Source organism: Camelus bactrianus, chromosome 8 (assembly GCF_048773025.1).
Source record: "Camelus bactrianus isolate YW-2024 breed Bactrian camel chromosome 8, ASM4877302v1, whole genome shotgun sequence".
NCBI lineage: Eukaryota > Metazoa > Chordata > Mammalia > Artiodactyla > Camelidae > Camelus > Camelus bactrianus.
The window spans coordinates 4712408-4735321 of NC_133546.1; the positions used below are offsets into that span (position 1 = coordinate 4712408).

Below are 22914 nucleotides of genomic sequence, written 5' to 3' on the forward strand. Positions count from 1 at the left end.
TTTAAAAAAAAAAGTGATCTGAGCGGGGAGAGTATAGCTCAAGTGGGAGAGAACATGCTTCGCAGGCACAAGGTCCTGGGCTCAATCCCCAGTGCCTCCTCTAAAAATAAATAAATCAATCTAATTACCACCCACTCCCTGCAAAAACAAAAAAATGAAAAACAAACAAAAAAAGATCTGGAGGACCAAAATGGTTTTATACCTACTTCTTTTCTCCCATGAATTATAAATTTTTCATTTAAAAAGCTTTGATAAAATAAACATTTTTGGGTGCCAAGAGTCATCCACAACTCACACACCCACCTACCTATCTGCATGCCCACAGCTGGATGTCTGACTTCAAACTCAACACCACTTTGCAGCTCAGGAACCAGGGATTCGGTTATTCCAAATGATCAAAACCTTTGGGTTATTCCTGATTTTCCTTCACATCCACTATCTAATCTACCAGCAAATACTATTGGTACTAAGTTATCAATCTCTGCAGGATCCAAACATTTCTAAGTCCTCTTGTTCAAGTTCCTCCTGGTCTCCCTGCTGTCACCAATACCCACAGCCTTTCTCCACACAGCAGCCAGAATGAATCTCTTAAAATCCGATGGCTTTCCATTTCACTCAGCAGTATACAAAATCCCACCCCTACAGGCCCCTCTGCCAACCTTTTAACCTCACATCTTACCACACTTTCCAAGCATGCTCATGCCTGTTATTGACTGCTGCTCACTCTGCCTGGAACGTTCTCCCCTCGGATGATATTCATGTTTTCCTCCCCATCACTCCATTCGTGACTCTGCATTCCCTTCATTTTACGAGACTCCTTGACTATAAACACAAGCCACTACTTATCTGCTCACCACCCTTTTTTTTCCCGTAACACTGACTGAACCTAAGAAAATATTAATTTGCTTATTGTCTGTCTCTGCTACTGCAATGCCTGCTCCACGAGAGCAGAGATGCTTAGTTCACCACTCTACCTGCCTCCTGGAACAACGCCTGTCAAAAGGACCCTATATGATCACCTGTTAGCCTGGCTTATGATGATGATGTAAGCAAATGAGAGCAGTACTTCTCAAACTTCAGCACGCACCACTATCATCTGTAGGGCTTGGAAGACAGACTGCTGGGCTTCACTCCCTAGAGCTGCTGATTCAATTAGTCTAAGATGGGGCTTGAACATTTACCAGTGCCTAGGAGGTGTGAATACCGTAGTCCTGGGACCACATTTTGAGAACCACTGATCTAGACAACATCACACGTTCTACCCAAACACATCCATCAGTAACAGCAGTTGATCATACCAATAAATCTCAACTGGTAGAAGAACAGGAATAGAGTAAATAGGTGCTCTTCCCTCTGGACCTACACTATAAAACACATCCCTTCTAACCTAAGGCTGTATGGGACATATGTCTTTTAAGTAATGCAATATAATATCACTCTCTGAACAGGATTTTTTTTTTTTTAAAGAATGGGAACCAGGCAGATCAAGCTTATATCCTCTAACAAGGTTTTATGCTCTTATGTATCCTATGTTAATGACTACTGCTGAATCCTTATCCTTTAGAGTTTAAGTAAGCAGATGAGAAGGCTGATGTCGTTTAGGAGATACTGAATCACCAAACAGTAGTAGACTCCAATTGGGACAGCTGTCCAGATCACAATTCACCATCCTTGGAATCATCTAATACCCAGGGTAGGTGCAGGGTGGTCATATCTAGGTTATGTCAGTTAACCCCAGTCCCTAGTCATGGCAGATTGGTCAAAAACACATTCTCTGTCCTAAGAATCTGAGGTTTGAAGAGAGGTGCTGATGCCAAATTATGTTAAAAGCAAGGCTCTCAACAGAGAAGGTCTAAACTATGGCTGAGGTTCCCAGAACTGTCTTGCGTGGTTCCTCTCTTTTATAAGGTTTTATTCTCTAACTATTCCTTTAACCCTTTGGATTATATACAATTATCTTCCAACAAACTATTTCTTTACCTATATTATCCAAAACTGTTTATATATTTGCAGCCAAAAATATTTATAAAAAGACATTAAAGGTATTAAGTTTTTAAAGAAACTGTATCAGAAATGTATCTTATAAAATATCAACATTTTTCCCCATTAACTCAAGACATCTATTTTCCATCTCCAGACTAGGATACCATCGATATAATCAATGAATCTTAAGAGTACACATCACATTTTTTACTTTACAATACTAACTTCTTGTATTTGCTTTCAGAAGTCCTCTGAAACATAGCAAAAAGCCATCAATTTGCCTTTATATAGTCTATAGGTACTGGATGCCTACTGTGTCAATATTATGTGCACTGGGAACACAGCAGTAATAATAAAAACAGGTTCTTGTTTTAAGAATCTTATATTCTGCTGGAGACAACAAACAAATAAAAGAAAAATACCAGATAAGTGCTACTGCAGAGAAATAAAGAGACAAGTGAAATAATGAGTAACCAGATTGCTTTTAAATTCTTTTTGGGTTTTTTGGGGGAGTGGGTTAATTAGGCTTTTATTTATTTATTTTTTAATGGAGGTACTGGGGATTGAACCCAGGATCTTGTGCATGCTAAGCATGCACTCTACCACTGAGCTATACTCTCCCCCCAGACTGCTTTTAGATAAAATGGTCAGAAGGCCTCTGTAAAGTGACAGTTAAGCTAGAATCTTAGGACAAGAGGAAGCCAGCCAATTAAGATCAGTGTATAGGAAACATAAAGATCTTTAGGCTGGGAATAGACTTGACTTATTCTTAGGGGCCAATGTGACTACAGTGCATTGAGAAAGAGGGATAATCATTTAATGAGGTCAGAGATAGAAAAGAACGTATCACATAGGGCTTTGTGACAAAAGGCAGCGTTTGGAGCCATTTATAAATTTATCGTATAGTACAAGGAAACCATCCACAACAAAATGCTCAAAGAGAACAGCTGAGCAAGGGGCTAAGATTAAAAAAAAAAATTTACAAACAGTGATTATCATAAAAATGTTAGCACTGCAAGGAAGCTAAGCTGTCTTCAGTTTAACTTCTCATTTTACTTAAAGGACCAAATGCTTCTCTGGGGTCTCTGGCTTCTCTGCACAGTCGGGTCAAAGACAAAGCTCTTTCTATAATTCTTGCCTCAATTTGAAATGTAAAATCAAGTCTTTACTATGTGCATTTCCAAAAGTGACAAAGCAGCATTCAAATGAAAACATATTTAAAAATAAAGTTTAAAAATTATCCATGCTAAATTATTCACACCTCTAGCTCCTCATGAAAATATTTTTTAAAGTAGTTAATAATGCTTAAGTATTTTACCACCAGACAGATCTCCTCCCAAGTACGTGAAGCAGGGAAAAAAAAAAAAAGAATATAAACAAAATATACTTACATCTGGGTATTCTTTTACAGGCACATAAAGTTTCTCTTGTAACTGAACAATAGGTCCCACAGCATCAGGCAATTCTGCACTCCTTTTCTCTGTACTGCCATTTAATGTGTCATTGTACATGTCTTTCCGTACTCTGCTAATTTCTGTTAAAAGTAAAAATTTTAAATGTGTTAGACAAAAAATATTCTTTCTAGTCCAGGAAAAAAAAAATAAGAGGGCAGGGGAGAGTTTCATTGATAAAGTGTTAAAACTCAAAGAAGTAAAGAACTGTTGACCTATTCTATCATTCTCCGAATTAAGACTACATTTAATAGAACTATAGCCTTAATTAACTTCTACCAGAAATCAAATTTATACCAAATAATATATTTTATTAAAACTAAGAGCCCAAGCTCTTAGTCCCTATGATACAGACCAGTTATCTTACCTAATTTCTCCATGCTTAAACAAAGCCAGTCATCCCAAACGACTGTCTCAGGCAAGTAACAGCCATAAGAATGCCTATCAGATGAAAGTAGTACCAAAGGTTCCTTCATACTTCAGAACTAACCTATCCGAACAAGATCTTAACTGGACCACTTCCTCAGATATTTTAGGTATCTTTGGAATATCCCAACAGAGATGTCCAATAGATACATAGTGATTTTAAGTTCAGAAGTCTGAGTCTGTTACACAAACGTATTGATTAAAGCTGCAGGAACAGAAGAGATGTCTTAGAGAGGGTATAGGGAGAAGAAAGAACTGAATCAACCCTAGAAAAAGCAGTATTTAAGGAATGAGGAAAAGATCCAAACCAAGAAGAAATGGAGGTAGACAGAAGAACTAGGGAAGAGGGGCAAGAAAGTGCTAAGAAATGACAGACTGAAGGACAAGGTGATCAACAGTGTCAAATACCATGGAAGTATGGTAAGGTAAAGAGCAAGAGAAGGTACCTTGGATTTGACCACAAAGCCAGTGGTGATTCAGAAGTTCTGAGGAAAAGATAGTATGAAGATTAAACTAAACTGGGTTAATCAATGAAATACAAGGGAGAAAGCAGAAATACCTAAAGTCAATGACTTTAAAAAAATTATTATGACAGTTTCAAGGCATAAATATTACTTAAAAAAAAGCATGAGAAATCTATTTTAATGAATCAAGTCATATACAAAGAAATCAATTAATTCTTTCAAGAATTCATTATTAAGCTTTCACAGTATGCTAGAGGACAGGCCCTTGTCCACTGGAATACAATGTCTAATAAGGGCTGTCATTATTAAATTAGCTGAATGCCTCAGTATGAGAGATCTCCATGTTATAGATTATGTTCTCCCTGGGGAAAAGACTCATGTCCACTAGTATTTAAAAATAAAATCCCTTTAATAGTAAAATAAAATAACAAATCTTATCTCTTAAATAACAATTTGCTTATCAAAGTTTACCAAATGTTTATCTCTGAATAGCAAGTGAAATTTTCCTAAAAATCAAAAGAGGGCACCTTGTATTTAAATACATTATAAAGGCAAGACTTGATTCTTTAAGTGCTTTTTTCTACCTCTACTTTCATAATGAATCTTTCCTAAAGACATCTAGTACCAAATTAGCATTCATCTTAAAGTAGCATATGACAGCAATTCTCAAATCAAGTTTTCAATGACCAAATAATAATTTAAACATAAATGATTGTTAACATAATTATGTAATTACAGCAAGTAATTAACCAAGGGTATTAGAAAATTTTAATCTAATTAAAATTGCACATATATTCTGTAGTCCAGATCTCTATATAAAAGCACTTTCAACATTAATTTACTGCATTAAAATTTCAACTACCCAATTCTTGTTAATAACAAGAATTAATAACACTCATATAAAAACCTGACAATAGCATAAAAGGAAACTATAGATAAAATTTGCTTACAAATACAGATGCAAACATCCTAAATGAACAGGCACCAAGAGCATATTGAAAGACTAAAGCACCAAGACAAAGCAGAACTTACACCATGAATGCAAGGATAGTTCAAAATTTAAAAATCTATAAACACAGTAATAGGTTGAAGAAGAAAAAAAATGATTTTTAGGTAAACAAATTTATCAAACTTAGAAAAACCAAGAAAATCAATTGTAAGTAAAAAAAATCAGGTAAGATAACTAGATCCAAACACAAATATACAAAACCCAGTAACTTCATATATCCAATTTGACGATCTCATGGAAGAAAAGGTACATCCTATCAGTAAAGTTGTATTTCTATAAACATTTTGTGATTATTTAATAAGTCAAAGTTCCATGAAATTGTTAGCTGCTGTATCATCTGCTCTTACAGTAGTGCCAGGAACACAGTGGGTCCTCAGTTAGTACTTAGTAAATTAGACAGATGGATGGGTGAATGGAGGGAGCAATGAGCTAGGCTCTAAAGCAATAAAGTTAAACAAGTCACGGTTCTGCTCTCAAAGAACTTGTTTTAATGTAAGAGGTGTGTAAGAAGGTATACCCTTCTAAGGTAGAAGGACAGAAAGAGGTATAGATTAGAGACCGTGGTAGCACAAAAGCAGGAGTCATCAATTCCACCACAGATAGGGTACCAGGGCTAAGAAAGAAGTCAAAAAGACAGAAACTCTGAATTTGTTTCCTAATGATAGGAGTAAGTGAGGCAAAATTATAAACAATGTAATTACAGAGTCTACTTTTCTTAAAATTAAAAACTCTTTCTACCATGTTTCTTTTAGTCTCTAAGATACATCACTCAATTTAGTAACAGAACATAAATTATGCACAAGACAGTACTGATGTGAACGAAAAGGTGACTAAGACAGTTCTAGTTCTCAAGGAATTTACAGTTGTCACTGTGGAATCTAACCAGCTGAGAACTACCTTTATCAACAGCACCGTCCTAGCTAGGAAATCATTAGCACTTTTGGCATGTTAATTATGACACTCAAGTCAGAACAAGTTCTGATTCCAGTTCTAACAGTAACCGTGTGATTTCAGACAAGTCTCTTGCTTGTCTCTGTGCAAGTACCTCCCATGGTTAGAGACTGCTCATTGACTGAATCCAACCTCAGTAGGCAAGGACTCATTATTTTCCCTGTTAACTCCAATGTTTTAAAAAGTTTTGTCTCCAAAGCTTTTCAGTCTTTAAGGGCTGACAGAGTTTCAATTAATGTTACCCTATCATGTTGTATGATCATAATCAAAATATTACAGAAACATGTCATGGGTATGGGTAATGCTCTAATTCCTTAAGTGGTTGGTTCACAGGTATTTGTTTATGAAACAGGAATGCTTCAAAACTAGTATGTTTTACATCCTTTTGTTGCATCAAACATTACATGATAATACTCAAATATCCCTTACTGCCACAATGCTTTCCTCAACCTGCAGCACTGGTTCAGAGAAGTAAAAGTTCAGAACCATTTGCTTACTCTAGTACAAATTACTAGTATTTGCCTAGTATAAAAATAGTATAAAATTTCCACTACAGTAACTCCCAAATATCCCCAATATCAAGACAATTTGTTTTAGACATCTTCGAAGTTCTCAAATGTTACAAATTTCACTGAACCAAAATCTTTCCTAAAATTTCTCCCACTCACCCCTGTTCAACACTCCAAAGCTTATAAAACAGGTCAATTGCCTCTTTCATATGACAGCCCCCTCAAGTACCTGAAAAGTTCTGTAATACCTAAGTGTCCTCTCCTCTAAGATATATAATGGCATGGTTTTATACCTTCCCACTCATTTAGACACAGTCCATTTGTCTGTGTTCCTTTTAAAACGGAAAATCCTGTACTGCACACATCATTCCCTGACAAACAAGGAGTACTCAGACTGAGGCTGCCTACCTCCAGCACCAAACACTCCACTTTCACTGCACACTGAATACCTTTACTTCTTTGGCAAGCATGTAGCACTACCGACAGTGTAGTGGCGCTAAGCCATATTCCATACTTCTACAACTATTCAAACACCAATAGACAATTCAATTTTTTTTTCCTGGTTGTTTTCTACTAGACTAATACCTTCAGACTGATATTAATCTGTCAGTTGACATTCTTTAGGGATGACTATTCTGAGTCAAGGATCCAACTAACTGTAATTTCATAGCACACACATTTCTCTAGCCTGCACATTAAAATTTAGGCACACCTTATCATCTGTTTGACATCTCAACTACACTAGAACTGGAAAATTCCTCTGGATCCACCAGAGTATAAACAGGAAATAATTGCTTTTGGAATCTACAGGTTGTGCCCTCAAGTTGAGAATATACATTTTTCAGCTTTGGGGAGTATTCACCTCTCCAGCGTTCAGGTTCCTCTCATTTTCCATGTTTTCTTGCATTGGCAATGATCACCTTTTTTCATATTTCAGTATCCTGAAAACTATTTTTGTTTAGGCCTGAAAACTTGTTTTGGTTATACTACTTACTGTCTCCTCACATTTCTCTGCTTTAATTATCTTGATATTTTTCCTTTGCCAAACTAAAGCTTAATTATCAGTCAGTGAATTCTGCTCCTAAGAGAAGAGGGAAAATAGTCATTGCACAGTTCTGTTTTATGTAACCTATTAATATTGTATCATCAGCCTTAAGTCTTTTCCCTTTCCCTTAATTCACCTAACTATGGATTTGACTAAAAGACTGTTTTAAAATCATTCTTACATTTCATAAGCTTTAAGCTCATTTTTGCTTTTAGCTTTTCCATTACCACCACTTTTATTATATCTGAATTATTAGATGTGCATCCCATCCACTGCCACCTTAACATTTTAAATAGTCTTTTAAAATCTGAATTATTGGCTTAACTAACAGTTCAACTACTCTGTGGAAAAGTAGAATGTCAGAATTAAGGACTACAGGAAGAAACACTAAAAAACAGAAAAAAAAAGCCACACTGATATATCTAAATTACAAAATTAAGTAGTCATTTCCAAAGATAGATAGATAATGGCTATGTATAAATTCAATGCTGCAGGGTTGGAAAACTAGATAAAGAATAAAATACAGCCTATTTTACTCTGTGGTTTAGAATTTTTTTCAACAAATTTAAACCAGAAAATAAAAATTAGTTAATGAAATATGAAAAAGTTATTAGCTCAGTAGTAAACAAACAAAATCTAATGATATACAAGTAATATTTTAAAAATGCATAGAAGAATTATTTTCAGAATTTTTAACAATCCAAATTAAAAGACAACTTTTCAAAACACTGAAAAATTTTTCATACAAACTACATCTTACTCACAGTGTGTGGGAGCTAATTTCAATTGCTCAACTGACTATGCTGATGTTATAGACATATATATTTTTTATTTGGGCATCTATCTTTTTATTTGAGTCTCACATTTAAACTCATCAAAAAATTACCTTATCAATGTAATACACCTGGGACTAAAATACAGGAAAAAAAAGGTTACAGTGTCATTTGACCATTAATGTCTCTTTTTTTAATTTAACATTTTCTATTAATTTATTCAGTAAAGTAAGAGCTAACTACTTATAGAAATATATATGCTTTGATGTACATAGTATAAGTTTCATAAGCAAAGTTAAAATGACAGCTTTCATCATTCCAAATAAAGATTAAATGGGATCTATTATTTCCTCACTATCTGCAACCTGTCTCTTGCTGGACACTAAAGAGGCACACTAACTCAAAAAGCAAGGTAAAATTTGGTTAAGTCTTAATTAACAAATTATTAGTCTCTATTTACATGATATTCATTAAACTTCATGACAATAACATCAGGACTCTATTTATACCTGAAGCACAACTGGCACTGTATGAAGAGGTGGCTGTTATGTGCCCTGATGGACTTCGGGGCAACAAACATCTCTTCTGAAAATAGAAACCTCTAATCCAGGGTTTACTAAATACAGGGAAAGTTTTAAAGATATTTTGAGCAGAGCAAAACCCACAGAATAATGTAACTTCACTGTGATCTTTTTAAAAAGCCACATCCACAACGTACAGAAAACAAATGAATTAAAAAGCAGATTACTCGAGAATATGCACCATTTAATGGAATATATTTTGCTTACTCAACCTAATATATTAAATGTGATTTAATTTTGAGGCAACTACATTGAAACTGGCAAGAAAAAAATCAAGCTACCTACTAGTAATAATCTAGATGGGACTTTTTTTCAGTTAAACTATATTTTGTACTTCAGAATTGTAAGCACAAAAAGAAGAACTACAAAAAAATTAAATTCAACAGTTCTCGTTTAAACTGCCAAAATTAACAATTGTTCAAAACTGTTGACAAATGTCACATAAAAAATATGAAACAGTCCATCCTAGTTTCATGATCTCAGCAGCAGTTTTGTACTGTGAAAGATACTTAATAATAGCTACATTTCCCTGGAAAGGCTCCTTCAAAGGTCACAGAAAAGAATGTCTGTTACATGATCCAATTTATACTAAGTATGTGAATTTCTAGATAGACACATAGAAGTCAAAAAAAGGATATAACAGCTATTAACAGTAATCATCTCTTGGAGATGGATTTACAGGGACAACTTAGCTTTCACAATACTATATTATTTTTCTTTACGATTAATAACATTTAGAGAATAATAAAGATATTCTCATTAGAATGACAGGAAGTACTTTAAGTCAAAATGCTGCATATAATATTGGATTCTTCATATAAAATTATAATAAGGATTAAGTCACTAACTCCCAAATTAAAAACAAACCACAAAGACCTATCTATGTTTTTTAACATATCAGCACCTCCACAATGCTAAAATATTTGAATTACCATGTGATCTTCACAGAATCTGAGGTAGCACAAATTTTAATACCCATTTTAACAAAAAAAGGAAGAAAGAAAGGAAGGAAATGTTCAGAGATTAAAGAATTTGTCCAAGGTAACAACTAGTCTATTCAGGGTTTCATAAAGGACTTTCCGGAATAAGAAGCCCTTAAAACTTACTAAGAGATAGTAATTAGTGAATGGAAAATAAGAAAGTAGAACAAACAACTTTTGGTTTATTGCTAGCCACACTTCTAACCAGTGCAGTCCAGTATGTTCCTGTTTCACTAGTGACTGCCAAAAAGCCTTTGCAGCCCTCCTGCTCTATCAGCCCATGCTAAGAGCAGGCAGTTTTGTGGATGAAACCTAAGGCCTGATTCCTAGAAGGATGACAATCCTAAATGAAGAAATGGATACTGCTGGTGTACAAAAAGGCAAAACAGGCTATTAAAAGAACAGAAAAGAGTGGGGGAAAGCATTTTTTAAGTGATAAAAATCAACTATTTAATTGCAATAGGCATCCTTTCTCATTTAAATTGGATTTTTTTGGAGGTTAGTCACTTTTAAATCTGGTTAGTTTTATATATTATATATTATTTGTTTAAAAATCTTGCCTTCTGGTCACTTAATCTTTTAGAATACTCAAGGGAAACCAGTCCTTATCTTTATATAACAGAGTTTGAGAAACCTAGTTAAGAAACATTGGTCAATGAAAATCTGAAGACTATGTAACAGTAAAGTGGTAGATATCAGAATCCAGGTAAACTTAATACTTGAGAATCTAGCAATTTTTATTAATGACTCTTTTCCCAACTCTTTTAAAATTTCTGGAAGAATAAAAATAAACTCAAAGTAATGGAAATGGGAAACCAGGATACAGGAGTGGAAGAGAGACTTTTCACCATATAGACTCTTAGCAGGCCTTTGAATTTTTAATCATCTCAGTGAATTTACTTTTCAAAAATAAATAACATGTTTGAAGTTTTTACTTATAATGACAGTAATGGATTATAATCCATGAGAATATAATGATATAGATAACTGAATGAATACACACATGTGGGAGAAGGGACAGACCTTCCTTATGGAGGTCCAATAAATATAGAAGGAAAGATGAGTTTTTAAAAATCATCATTTGAAAACTACCAAAGTAATAAATATTACAAGCAAGAACCACTCATTGGGTGCTAAAATTAGTGAACAAAACTATGATGACAAATGGTATCTGTACTGTTTCAGAGAATCTTCCCACAGAACATTTATTAACTACAAAGGGGGAAAAAAAAACCACTGTACAGTGGAGAAACCAGGCAGGTACCACCTTAACCAGGTGACTGAAGTTCATATCAAGAATAATATGACTATACCCGTTTTATGCACTGAGCAGGGTCCAAAAGCACTTCTATGGTTTTCTTGCCAAAAATGCATCATCTCAATCTAATTCTGAGAAAACATCAGACAAGCCCAAACTGAAGAATGTTCTACAAAACTACCACCAGTTACCTTCAAAAGTGTCAAGAAAAGTATCATGAAAGAATGTGACACTGTCACAGTTTGGAGGAAACGAAAGACACATCATCACTAAATGCAATGTGGGATCTTGGATTAGATCTTGGACCAGAAAAAGCACATGAGTAGAAACACTGGTGAAATCCAAATAAATATCTGCAAATGAGTTAATAATATTATCAATGTCAATTTCCTAGTTCCCATAATTGTACTGTGGTCATAAGAGTTGTTAACATTAATTTCTGTACTATTTTTCTAATTCTCTATAAGTTCATTCATTTAAAAAAAAGAGCTTTAGCTTTAGCTTTAGCCTTTGGAGTTATTTATTCTAATGGAGTAGGGGGATAGCTGTGGGACAGAATGAAAACCATGTCAATGTCTTCTCTAATCTTTCAAAAACTAAAAAGAAAATGCCTGCTTAGCAATAAAGCTGAGGATCTCAAAAATCATTCAAAAGCATTTCTTTAATTCAAAATAATCTCTTTAAATTTTCTTTAACAGATACTGCTTTAAAAAACACGTAACCTCCTTAAAAACATGGAAAAAGACTACAATCCACAAACAATGACCTTTCTGTAGAAAGCTAATCCAAGAACCACATGCAAGTAGGGAAAGAAGACCTGGCCTTGAGTTTACACAACCTGGATTTTATTTCTGATTCTCTGTAAGATTTAGAAACGTGGCTTTGAACCCTCTGGGTCTCAATTTCCTCCTCTGTAAAATGAGGCTAAACCAGATCACATGTATGGTTTCTTCCAGCTCTAAAATTTAATCAATTAAGAGTACACCTTCCTGTTTTTTTCACAGAGAACCTCATTCTGTGCCCCTTCAACAGCTCACAAGAAAGGGCTATAAAAACTCAATGACCAACTGAGAACACAGACAATCCCACTCCTGCTGGAACGACACATTCCAAAATGTCTTAAACTACTGGGAACCAAGACTCAGTTTAAATGATACTCTTGTAAAGCACCAAATCCTCATGTAACCAGGCTCCACATATTTGTATTTGGGCAGGTAAGAAGAGGTCTGTCCCCTATATACTTCATCCTCTTCAAGCTCCAACCCCCTCAGGGTTTTCATAGGCATTGGTTAAGTAGAGTGAAAATGAAACAGAACTCTCAAAAATTTTGAAGGAATTTTATCTGCATAAGGGGAAGAGGTGAGTTACTTTTCCTAGGTAACAAATTTCTTTAACTTTTAATTGTTCTTTTCAATTGTATTCCAAACTCTACTTAAGCTCAATGGAGAAAAAGCCTAAGATTTGTAATCATGCAACACATGTTTATCTGGGCATCACGTTAATACGTTAAACTAAAGCAAATCAATGTCAAATGACATTCACAGGTGTTAGAGCAGCCCATATACAAGAGAAATTCCTTACGCAATGAAAAAGCTAAGGAGAGGCTTTTTCAAGCCATAATAAACAATCTACTATACATAATATTCAAAAAGATCATTTATAACAAGTGTCAAGATTGAATTAGAAAATAAAATCTCCATCCTTCTAACAAGAGCAACATATACAATACCCTTAAATGTCAATGCAATTTATACTGAAAACATTATTTTAATATGGTAAATAATATGATCCTCTTTAATTAAACCAAAGCTGTTTTACTTTACAAAGAACTAGATTTATAAAATCTAAGTCATGTTACATGTGATGCTAGAAACTACATGTACTACATTTTTACTACCTCTCAAAGTGTATATTCTACTATCATACAACAATATTCTTGGAAAGCATTTTTAATATGAGTTTTTAAAATACAGAATACAGCACTCATGAGATAAAACTTTAATTCATTAGAATGCAAGGTAAATTGTTATCATATAAAAACACTACCAAAATAATACAACAAAAACCCTGGTCAAGGACATTCCAGACAAACCTTGTCCCTGAACTCCAAACACCTGTATCCAATTCCCTTCTAAACATGTCACCTTGACACATTCAAAACCAAACACTTCATCCATCCCCCAAACTTGCTTCTCCTGATCTCAGAAAATGGCAAAGTCCATCCTCTCACACATCACATCCAATCTACCAGCAAATACTATATACTCACTTTTTAAAATATATCAAGCATCCCACTTCTCATCACCTCAATGTCCTGCCACCTTAGTTCAGGCCTCAATCATTTCTCACCTCAACTATTAAAATAAGCTAACTGGCCTCCCAGCTTCCACCACTACCCTTGTCAGTCTATTCTGTTTTCCAGAGTTAGCCTGTTAAAATCCAAGTGATATGTCACTCTTCTGCTGAAAACTCTCTAATGGAGCTATTCTCAAAATTTTTGGTCTCAGGATTCTACCTTCAGAAAATTAATAAAGGAGCCTGAAGAGCTTGTGTTCATAAGATGTGCATCTATTAATGCTTCCTGTACTGGAAACCGAAAGTGAAAAGTGTTTAAATAACCTTTGCTTTGCTTTAAAAAATAATAAACCCTATTCCACGTTAACAGAAAACATTTAATGGAAAATAATGTATTTCCCAACAGAAGTGAGAAGCACTGTTTTTATTTTTGCAAGTTGTTTAAACACCTTTCTTAACAGAGACAATGGAATTCTCGTTATCTTCTTCTGAATTCTATCTGCTGCAGTATCACACAGCACATAGCCTCTGAACACTTCACTGTATACTGATGTAAGAATGAGGGTGAAAAAGCTAAATAACTTTATTATGAAAACAGTTTGACCTTACAGACTCCCTAAGCCAGGCCACGTTTAAGAACCACTGCTCTAATGATTTCCCATCTCAGTGTAAAAGCCCAGGTCCTCACAAAGATCTACAAGGTCCCACAAAACCCACAAAGGCTCCTCCTCACCACCTCGACTCCGTAACTTTCCAACCTTCTCTAACCAACCTACCCGTGCCTCATTCGCAGCTCTCGCTGAAGCCACACAAAGAACTGCTGGTCCTGGCCTTGCAGTCTTGCACTATCTCCTTTGCTCCAACGTCAAATTTTCAACAAGGCCCACCCAGATCTCTCCATATAAAACTGCAATTTGTCCCCAATCCACCCAGAATACTCTGATTCCTTTTATCCTATTCAATGGACTCCCAGAACTCATATTGCCTAATACACCACAGAATGTATTTATTGTTTACGACCTGTCTCCTACATAAGAATATAAACTCTGGGAGGGCAAATAGCTTTATTTTTGCCATTTGGTATATTCCCAACATCGAAATCCTTGGAAAAAATACCTTTTGAACAAACCACATTAGGACTACTAGCACAAAAACATGCAAAGCTACAAAACATTCCTGAAACTTCACTAAATCATCAATAGGCTATTTGCTTGACAACTTATTCCTCTTCCCTTTAAAGTAACAGAAATGCATTCCTCTTCTCAGAAGGGCTAGCTCTCTTTATTCCTGACCTGTGAGAATAGGTTTAATAACATGTTAATAACATGTTTTTTACATCACTGTTAAATTCTTCTAGTGTATTTTGGATCAAATGAGAAGATAAAATGCACAAGCATCTGAATATGACTGGTCTTAGCTTAAAAAAAAAGAGAGAAAAAAAAAACCTAACCCATAAAGAAAAGCCTGCCCCTTTCAGGAATGCAAAAAAGGAGCTCTATCAATACATTCCTCTTGAGCATTTTCAAAACCTCTATGTTGATCAACTGTCTATTAAGAGCATATTTAGTAAAAAACGTTAAGACTATAATACAAAAGAAGCTTTTAAATTTTATTTCCTAAAAGTACAAACTGTTTATAAAGTGGATTGGTCTAAAAGTATAATCTGACGGTTTTTTTAACTTGTCTTAATAATCCATGGTATAACATAATGGTTTTCATATACATATATTCAACAAATAATTTTTATATAGCCACCATGAACTAGGCACTGGCCAAGGCCATAGAGATATAGCCGTGTGCAAAAATAGACATGGTCCCTGCTCTATCAGAAATTAAGTGAGCAAAAATAATAGTTGAAGCAGAGAACTCAGGTTTGGCCTCAAAGAAGCACCTCTCAGCAGGTTTCACATACATATTTCAATTCACATTGCAAAGTAATAATGATCTTAAATTTTACTGAATTTCTGTTCCTTGCTAACATTTTACAATGTAATCTAGGCAAGTTATGCAAATATTAAAAGTATTATGTTGCATTTAGTGGTCATATGGTCCATGTGATCAGGAGATAGATAATCTTAGAGGTAATTACTCAGGGAAGAAAACTGAGTCTTCAGAAAGGAAATCAAAAGTCAGATTCCATAAGGTTTCCTGCCTCCTCTAGACTTCACATTCCTGCTTGTGACTGGACTTCCCTAGTACACACATTTCACAAACCCCCAGGGAAAGCAAGCCCACCAGACACCACACAGAGAGTAATCTCTACAGTATAAAATAAATTCTCCTTTATAAACAAATTATCCAACTAACTGTTCCTCTGTCTCCATTTCCCCTGTTATCCAGACCTTCCCCAAGGCTGACTGAAATGTCACAGCATGGTGTTACTGGAAACGAAACAGAGATGACTGGTGGTGGGAAGGGTAGCACATAATTAGTGGGGAGGAGAAGTATCTCTTAAACTCAAATTAGAGAAATGAGGTCAAACTTACTTCCAAGGGAGGAGTCTCCCTTCAAAGTCTGCCTTGGAGGACAGGACTCTATTATTACAGTCTGGCTACAGATGGATTTCCTCACAGGTAAGTATTACTCTCATCTCCACTTTATAGTTAGGAGACTGAGATTTGGGAATTAAGTGCTTTCAACCAAAGATCACACAACATGAAAGTGAAAAACTCAGGATCCAAACCTAGGTTTGACTCCACATCTTAGTGCTCCATTTCCAAAACTAAATTTGGTTGCTACTAGAACAGTGTGTGCTAGTGATAGTTTCTAGGGCAACACACAAAATGAGCACACAGGACCAAATATGGGCTTGATGATGAGAAAAGCAGTGATGGCAGACAGTAAGAGCCAGACAGAAAAGAAGAAAAAGATGGGGAAGAGGGTACAAACTAGAGACATGGATAAAGAGAAAAAGAGGGAAACATGGAGATACATATACAGTAATAATGAAGGAAAGAAAGAATGGTATAATCCAAATTACAACTAGAATGAAAGTCGAATGAGAGATTCTCATTTAAGCTCTGCCAGGGACTAGATGCATAACCTTCAACAAATCATTTAAGCTTTTCATGATCTATGATTATTCTCATATATAGGCACATCTAAGATACTTCTAGGCCTAAGCTTCTGAGATTGACAGAAAAAATTTTTTCACTTGAGTAACAATATTTGTAGTGTCTTGAGCACATAATAGGTGCTCAAGAAGCTGTTATTACTAACTGAATAAGACCCATCTTTTATAGCATCAGGCACTGTGCTGGAGACACTCTACTAAGCACCATGGTCCTTGCCAACACAATTCCTCTATAGTTTCTATGTAAATGGGTTAGAGTGCTAGAAGTGATTGACAAATGAGGCTGCGTGTCCTCAGATCTAAATTGGGCCTGAATTTGGGACTAAACACTAGACAAAGCAATTTTTAGACAGTAAGCCAGAGTTCTGTAGGCTTTGGTTCTATACAGGAAACACCAAGCTAGGGAAAATTGGATGCTAGATAACATAAACCCTCATTTTAATTATTATGAAGGAAAGGAGAATAAAAAGTGGAAAAAACATGGACATAAATGTATCACTCTGATGATACATAATTATGATGATGGATCTGATACATGAAAAAAAGCTTAAAATATGTGCTTCTGTCCCACTCAAGGGTTTTTCCCAAACCTTAGTCTTCTGATTTCTAATCTTATCACCTATTTCTAGTAGTGTCTTTGATTATCAAAGCAAGTGGTTGTTTTTCTTGCTCAAGGTACTTCTTCATTCACTCAAAAACTTCTCAAAGACAGAGATAAATAAACAGTTGTATTTTAGAGTAGCCAGGCTAAGGTTGAGACATCCAAGTTACCATTCAAATTGGGTATTGTTCCTTGAAACCCCACTGAATTTTTCCCAGTGGAAAGATCATAATGAACAGAATTTCTAAGAACAAAGTTCTGTCTTTACCAAGGCCTGCTTTGATAGGCGGCAAGTGGAAAACTACTGATAAAAACCAAAAATCTAAAAAACAACCTTATTTCAAACAACACTTGTACCATCCCCATCACCCTGAAAAACGAGTGAAATCCAGTCATAAAAGATGAAATCTCTCCCTAATGATGGTTTGAAACCAAACACTCCTACGAAGACTAAGTACAGCAAGATCTACCGTCTGTAGTTAGACAATTTCATAGGCAAGAGAAGAGTAAGATGTACATTAGAGCCCTCCCTCCCCGCCAGCACACTGTTTTTTTTAAGCAGGGAAGTGGAAAAGGCCATAAAAGCTCTCAAAACCAGGTCAATTCATAGGTGCCTGGGGGCACTGGTAATAATCTTCAGGAAGACATCAGAATACCAAGACTTAACAAAAAGTGAACTCACTCTGAGAAGGTCAATATTAAATGGAACAAGTTTTGAAAGAAATTTAATACACTTCCTGCATTCTGAACATGTTGTGTTGTCTTTTCTCTCATGAAAAGAATGATGTTTTGAAGTCTAGGAAGCTATTTACACAGTAAACATACCATCACCTTCCTTAGAGCTGTAGTTACAGTAGCTAAAGATAATGTAATGTGCATATAAAGGAGGACAACTTAACAGAAAAACTCTGCCTCTCCAGGTCTCTGTCCAGAACTAACCTAAGTTATCAGTTCACAAGTTAGATAAAATTTTACTTTTTAAAAAATTTACTAATAGCTGACTGAAGGATTGTAAATACTAATCTGTGATGAATAGAGAAACTGTTGAAAATGCAATCTTTGAAAAAACCTATTATAATGTCTCAGTCAGCCTCCATTTCTTCACCTATAAAATGGAGTTATTTCCAGGTCACAGGATTGCAGGAAAGATTAAATGAGATTGTGTGTGTGTGTGTGTGTGTGTGTGTGTGTGTGTGTGCGCGCGCACGCGGAAATGGAGAGAGACGGAAAGAGAGAACATACCTGAATCATACACATAAGAATGTCCATATCATCATCATTACCAGTGATGGCTGGGATATAAAATTATACATTCCAGAAATACTGTATCTTGGCAAGTGGGTCTGAAAGATAGTATGTGCTGATCTGATGAATATCTGTTACGTAAAATCTGTAACTGGTCTTTTCTCAGAATCTATAGGCATAAAAGATACTTAGAAAAGGCATCTACCAAATACTATTTGCAAATGACCTCTTACGTGTAAATTCACCATAATCAGCAAAAGGAGGTAGAAGGTAACAAAGACACAGTTTACTTTTTGCAACTCATTTTTTACTAAGCTCCTCCTCAAATATTCAAACATATAAATCCAGAAAATCTTACAAACTACTCAAATACAAACCCCACAGTAAGTTCAACTTATTAGAAATGACTCTTAAATATCTGGAGTAAATGTTCTCTATAGCACCCTTCCCACAACACATTCTTTAAAAAGGTGTTCGCTCCAGGATCTGACCTGTTTTGATTTAATCACTTTTCTAGAGTTTTAAGATTAACCTCAAATGAATATTTTGAGTGAAGGAAAACTGAAGAGACATTCAGGCTTATAAGGTATCTTTGCATAACTACAACTTAATACCTTAAAAGTTATCTAACCAAAAACAACACAACACAAAAGGATCACATCTTACACTGTTACCTTGAAACTGTAGTATTATTACTGAGAACACTCCCTTTTACTTCACTCCACTGACAATCCTGTAATCTTGAGCTAATTCAGTGATGTGACTCTTCAAACATGTATTTCTAAAAATCCTTTCAGAACTCAAACTTAAGATGCTTCAGGTTTTCAGACTCTGGCATAAACAATCTTGAATTAAATGGTAGCTACCTTTATCACAATAATAGATTTGGATGAATTGAAGCGTATCACTTTAAAAAAAAACTTTTAAAAATGTAAACCACCACCAATATCTATGGAAAATGAATATAGTATCAGCTTATAAACAACTAATTATACTCAGCCTGCTACAGAAAAGTGGTTAAGTTTTAATGAAATAAGTACTATATAAATATACACACACAGATGTGTACACACATATATATACACATGCACATACATACACCCACAGTACTTATATAATTAAAGTTATAGATAAATTACACACATACATGTTTATATATAAACATATTAATATATAATATATAAAAGCATATTTATATTAAATATATTATTGAAACATATTAACATACACCTGTGTTATATGAATACAGCTTATATACATTCCATATACCTTATTCTAACTTCATCTTGTATGTTAAAATGCTGAAATTTTACATTTTTTCTGAAACTGAAAATAAAGTTCTCCACATTCTGATTTACTAGATCAGGAGCATTAGAGTTAATTATACTTTACTTCTCTCACAAAGATCTAGCATAAAGAGTATCTTTAGTCTCTATCTCTGAATTCTAAACCTGCCACAGCTTACTTAAGCCAAATAAACCAAATGATCAAGCATCTATATCACTGGTAACAGAGGAGTTGATTTGTTTTAAACTCTGCAGATTTCAGAGATGGCTAAACAGGCTAATTTAACTTCAACATCATATGGAAGCTTACTTCTCATATGAATGCATTACGTTCAATCTAGCACTTAAAGTAATTTAAGTGAAATTTCCAATGCCATGGACGCAATTACTTGTACTTATTTTAACGAGAAAAAGTAATACTCCCACATTTCTTGTTTTCATACCTTCACTCTCATGTGCACAACCTCAATAAACTGTTTCCAAAACACAGGGAATTTGTAAAAACTTTCCCTTCTACTCTTGCTTTCTCAATCACCAAACTAAATTTCCATATTTACTTTAAAACTAAACACTTCTTTAATCCTTATATTTAAAAAGAATACAGACTTGTCACAGCTGTATCCTTACTGTATAATGTAACGTGATACCCAGAAAATATAATCTATCAGATTAGGGTTATGTATCTAAGCAAAATCTAACAACCTCCTAAAAGTAATTCTCATTTCCCTTTGGAAACCAGTAGTTTCAATAAGTATATTAAGAAATATTATTTTTATATTTTACATTGGCATTTTTACATTTTAAACATTTACCATCCTCTGATAGGCCTCACTTCTCAATAGTCACAAGTAATTCTCTAAACTTGGATGCAGACTTCTGTCAACAAATATGTATATCATGGGGGGAAAGTACACCTCAAAATACATGCTACAATATAACCAAGATTCAAGGTTAAACACTCTAAATGCTGTATGTTGCATCAAGGGTTAAATTATTCCTAAGAAATAACAAGCATTAGTTACTTAAAAAGTAAAAAAGTCCAGATTTCCTATAATAGAAATTCTACCATTCTGTGTTTAAATTTTATAATATAAACTATCTACATACAATATAAAACAGTAAAGACTGATAGTTTATATGACAGAGATTCTAACAATTGAATGTTACTTATAAACCCAGAGTATTCTGCATCCTTTAAGATTGTGGTCCATCATATAAACAGCAGAAACATGAATTACATTGCATATGACCGTAAGTATAGTAAATGGATTTCAATTCATTAAGCGTATCATGGTGAAATATAAAAATGCAACAGCATTTCAGATTTTTAATAAAATACAAAAATGTATGTGTTAAAGGCGTTATGTACAAAGCATAAGCAACTTTAAACCAACTATCTCTAACTCTTGAATAAAATGCTCAAGTGTCATTCATCTGAACTAAACAGACCAAGCAAAATATCCTGTGATTCCTATGTTCTCCTCAATGTCGAAATGGGTGGATAAATTTAAAGCTTGTTCTCTCAAGAGTTGCTTTATAGGCAATTTTCTCCCAGTATCAAGGTCTGCAATTTCCATTTGGCTGCCAGTTTGCGATTAAATTCATCACCTTTATTATAAAAATGTGCTTTACTCCACAGCCTGCTGCACAAGAACTGTAAGGATAACATTTTTCACTACTAATGGCAAAATCACTCTAAGGCAACCACATCCACTCAGACATTAGCTTTCTCAATCTGATGTAGTAGCCTATCATTCACAGGAAAAACCTGTAACAACTGTGTAACCCACAGAAATGAAATTAAATTCTATAGAATGCCATTTTAGCTTTTCTAGGATAAAATGCAACCAATTTCCTAATTTTTGCATTCAGTGTTACTGTGAATGAATTAACCACAAGACAAAAAGTCAATATACAGAATATTTCCAAGTTCCAATAAAGAGACAGAATGATTTTTAAGTGTTGGATAATTATCTATCTATCTTTATCCCATTATTAAAAAGTTCATGATTTGTTTTTTGCAGCTTAACTTTCACTATCTGGGCAAACAGCCAATGGTCAAAGTTAAGTATAAGATATATATATTTATATAATACTTTTATCTAACTTTATCTCCTTTAGTAAGTCACAATATAAGCTTCAAAGGAAAAAAAAGTCAGAAAATAAATAAATAATATTTCCAAAAAACAGCATTAAAGCTAGTCACCATGATATATTTAGGAAAACAATATTACTTGTGACATTTAGATTTTTTTATAAAGATTATCTATAAAATTAAATTTTATAGATTTTTTATAAAGATTATCTATAAAATTAAATTTAAAAAGATTATCTATAAAATCTAATTTTACAAACTTGGCCTGTACACCAAAAATTCAGAAATCTCATATTTTCAAGTAAACTTGATGGTATTCATTTTAGAATTTACAGGGGTAAAAACAGAGAGCTAAATTTCACATTAAGTGAATCCCATAATCAGACGAATTATCAGATCATATAATGTGAACCTAGAATAAACTGTCACTTTCCTGCTAGGAAATGATGTGGCCCCTTTCTATCTTAACCTGTGCATGCCTCTGTCCCAGCAGTTAAAGCACTGTGCTGCAGTTTCTATTTCATTCCTCTCTCCATACCATGGTATGGCTCCTTAAAAACTGGACCATGCCTTATTCATCCTTGTTTTCTCCAGGACTCAGCAAAGCGCTGGATCAAAATTCTTTTAAGAAGTGTTAGAAACTAAATTATAGCAGGAATCAACATCAGTTTTCCTAAAACCACACATTAGTCACAACTAGCATTTTTTAAAGTGGAATAGAATAGAAAAATACTAGGTTACATCATAAGTAATACAACTTAAATTACTTCACGAAACTTTCACTTCAGCTGTTATATAATATATGTATACATACACAACAAAATATTTCTCTCTATAGGTAGCATTTTAAAAACTTAAGACACAGAGCTTTTCTGGTTCATATTTACGC

The 22914-nt window shown here is 34.4% G+C and overlaps 1 protein-coding gene across 7 annotated transcripts in view; it reads right to left on the bottom strand.

The window, feature by feature from the left end:
- The window catches only part of QKI (QKI, KH domain containing RNA binding), a 142756-nt gene that overhangs the window by 101913 nt on the left and 17929 nt on the right, over positions 1–22914 (bottom strand). For all 7 annotated transcript variants that reach the window (XR_012508511.1, XR_012508510.1, XR_012508509.1 and 4 more), the window contains exon 2: positions 3375–3517. Coding sequence is in view for 4 of the 7 variants with exons in the window: in XM_074368035.1 (XP_074224136.1) it covers positions 3375–3517 (143 nt within the window). In the remaining 3 variants the exon portion in view is untranslated. The remainder of the gene's footprint in view (positions 1–3374; positions 3518–22914) is intronic.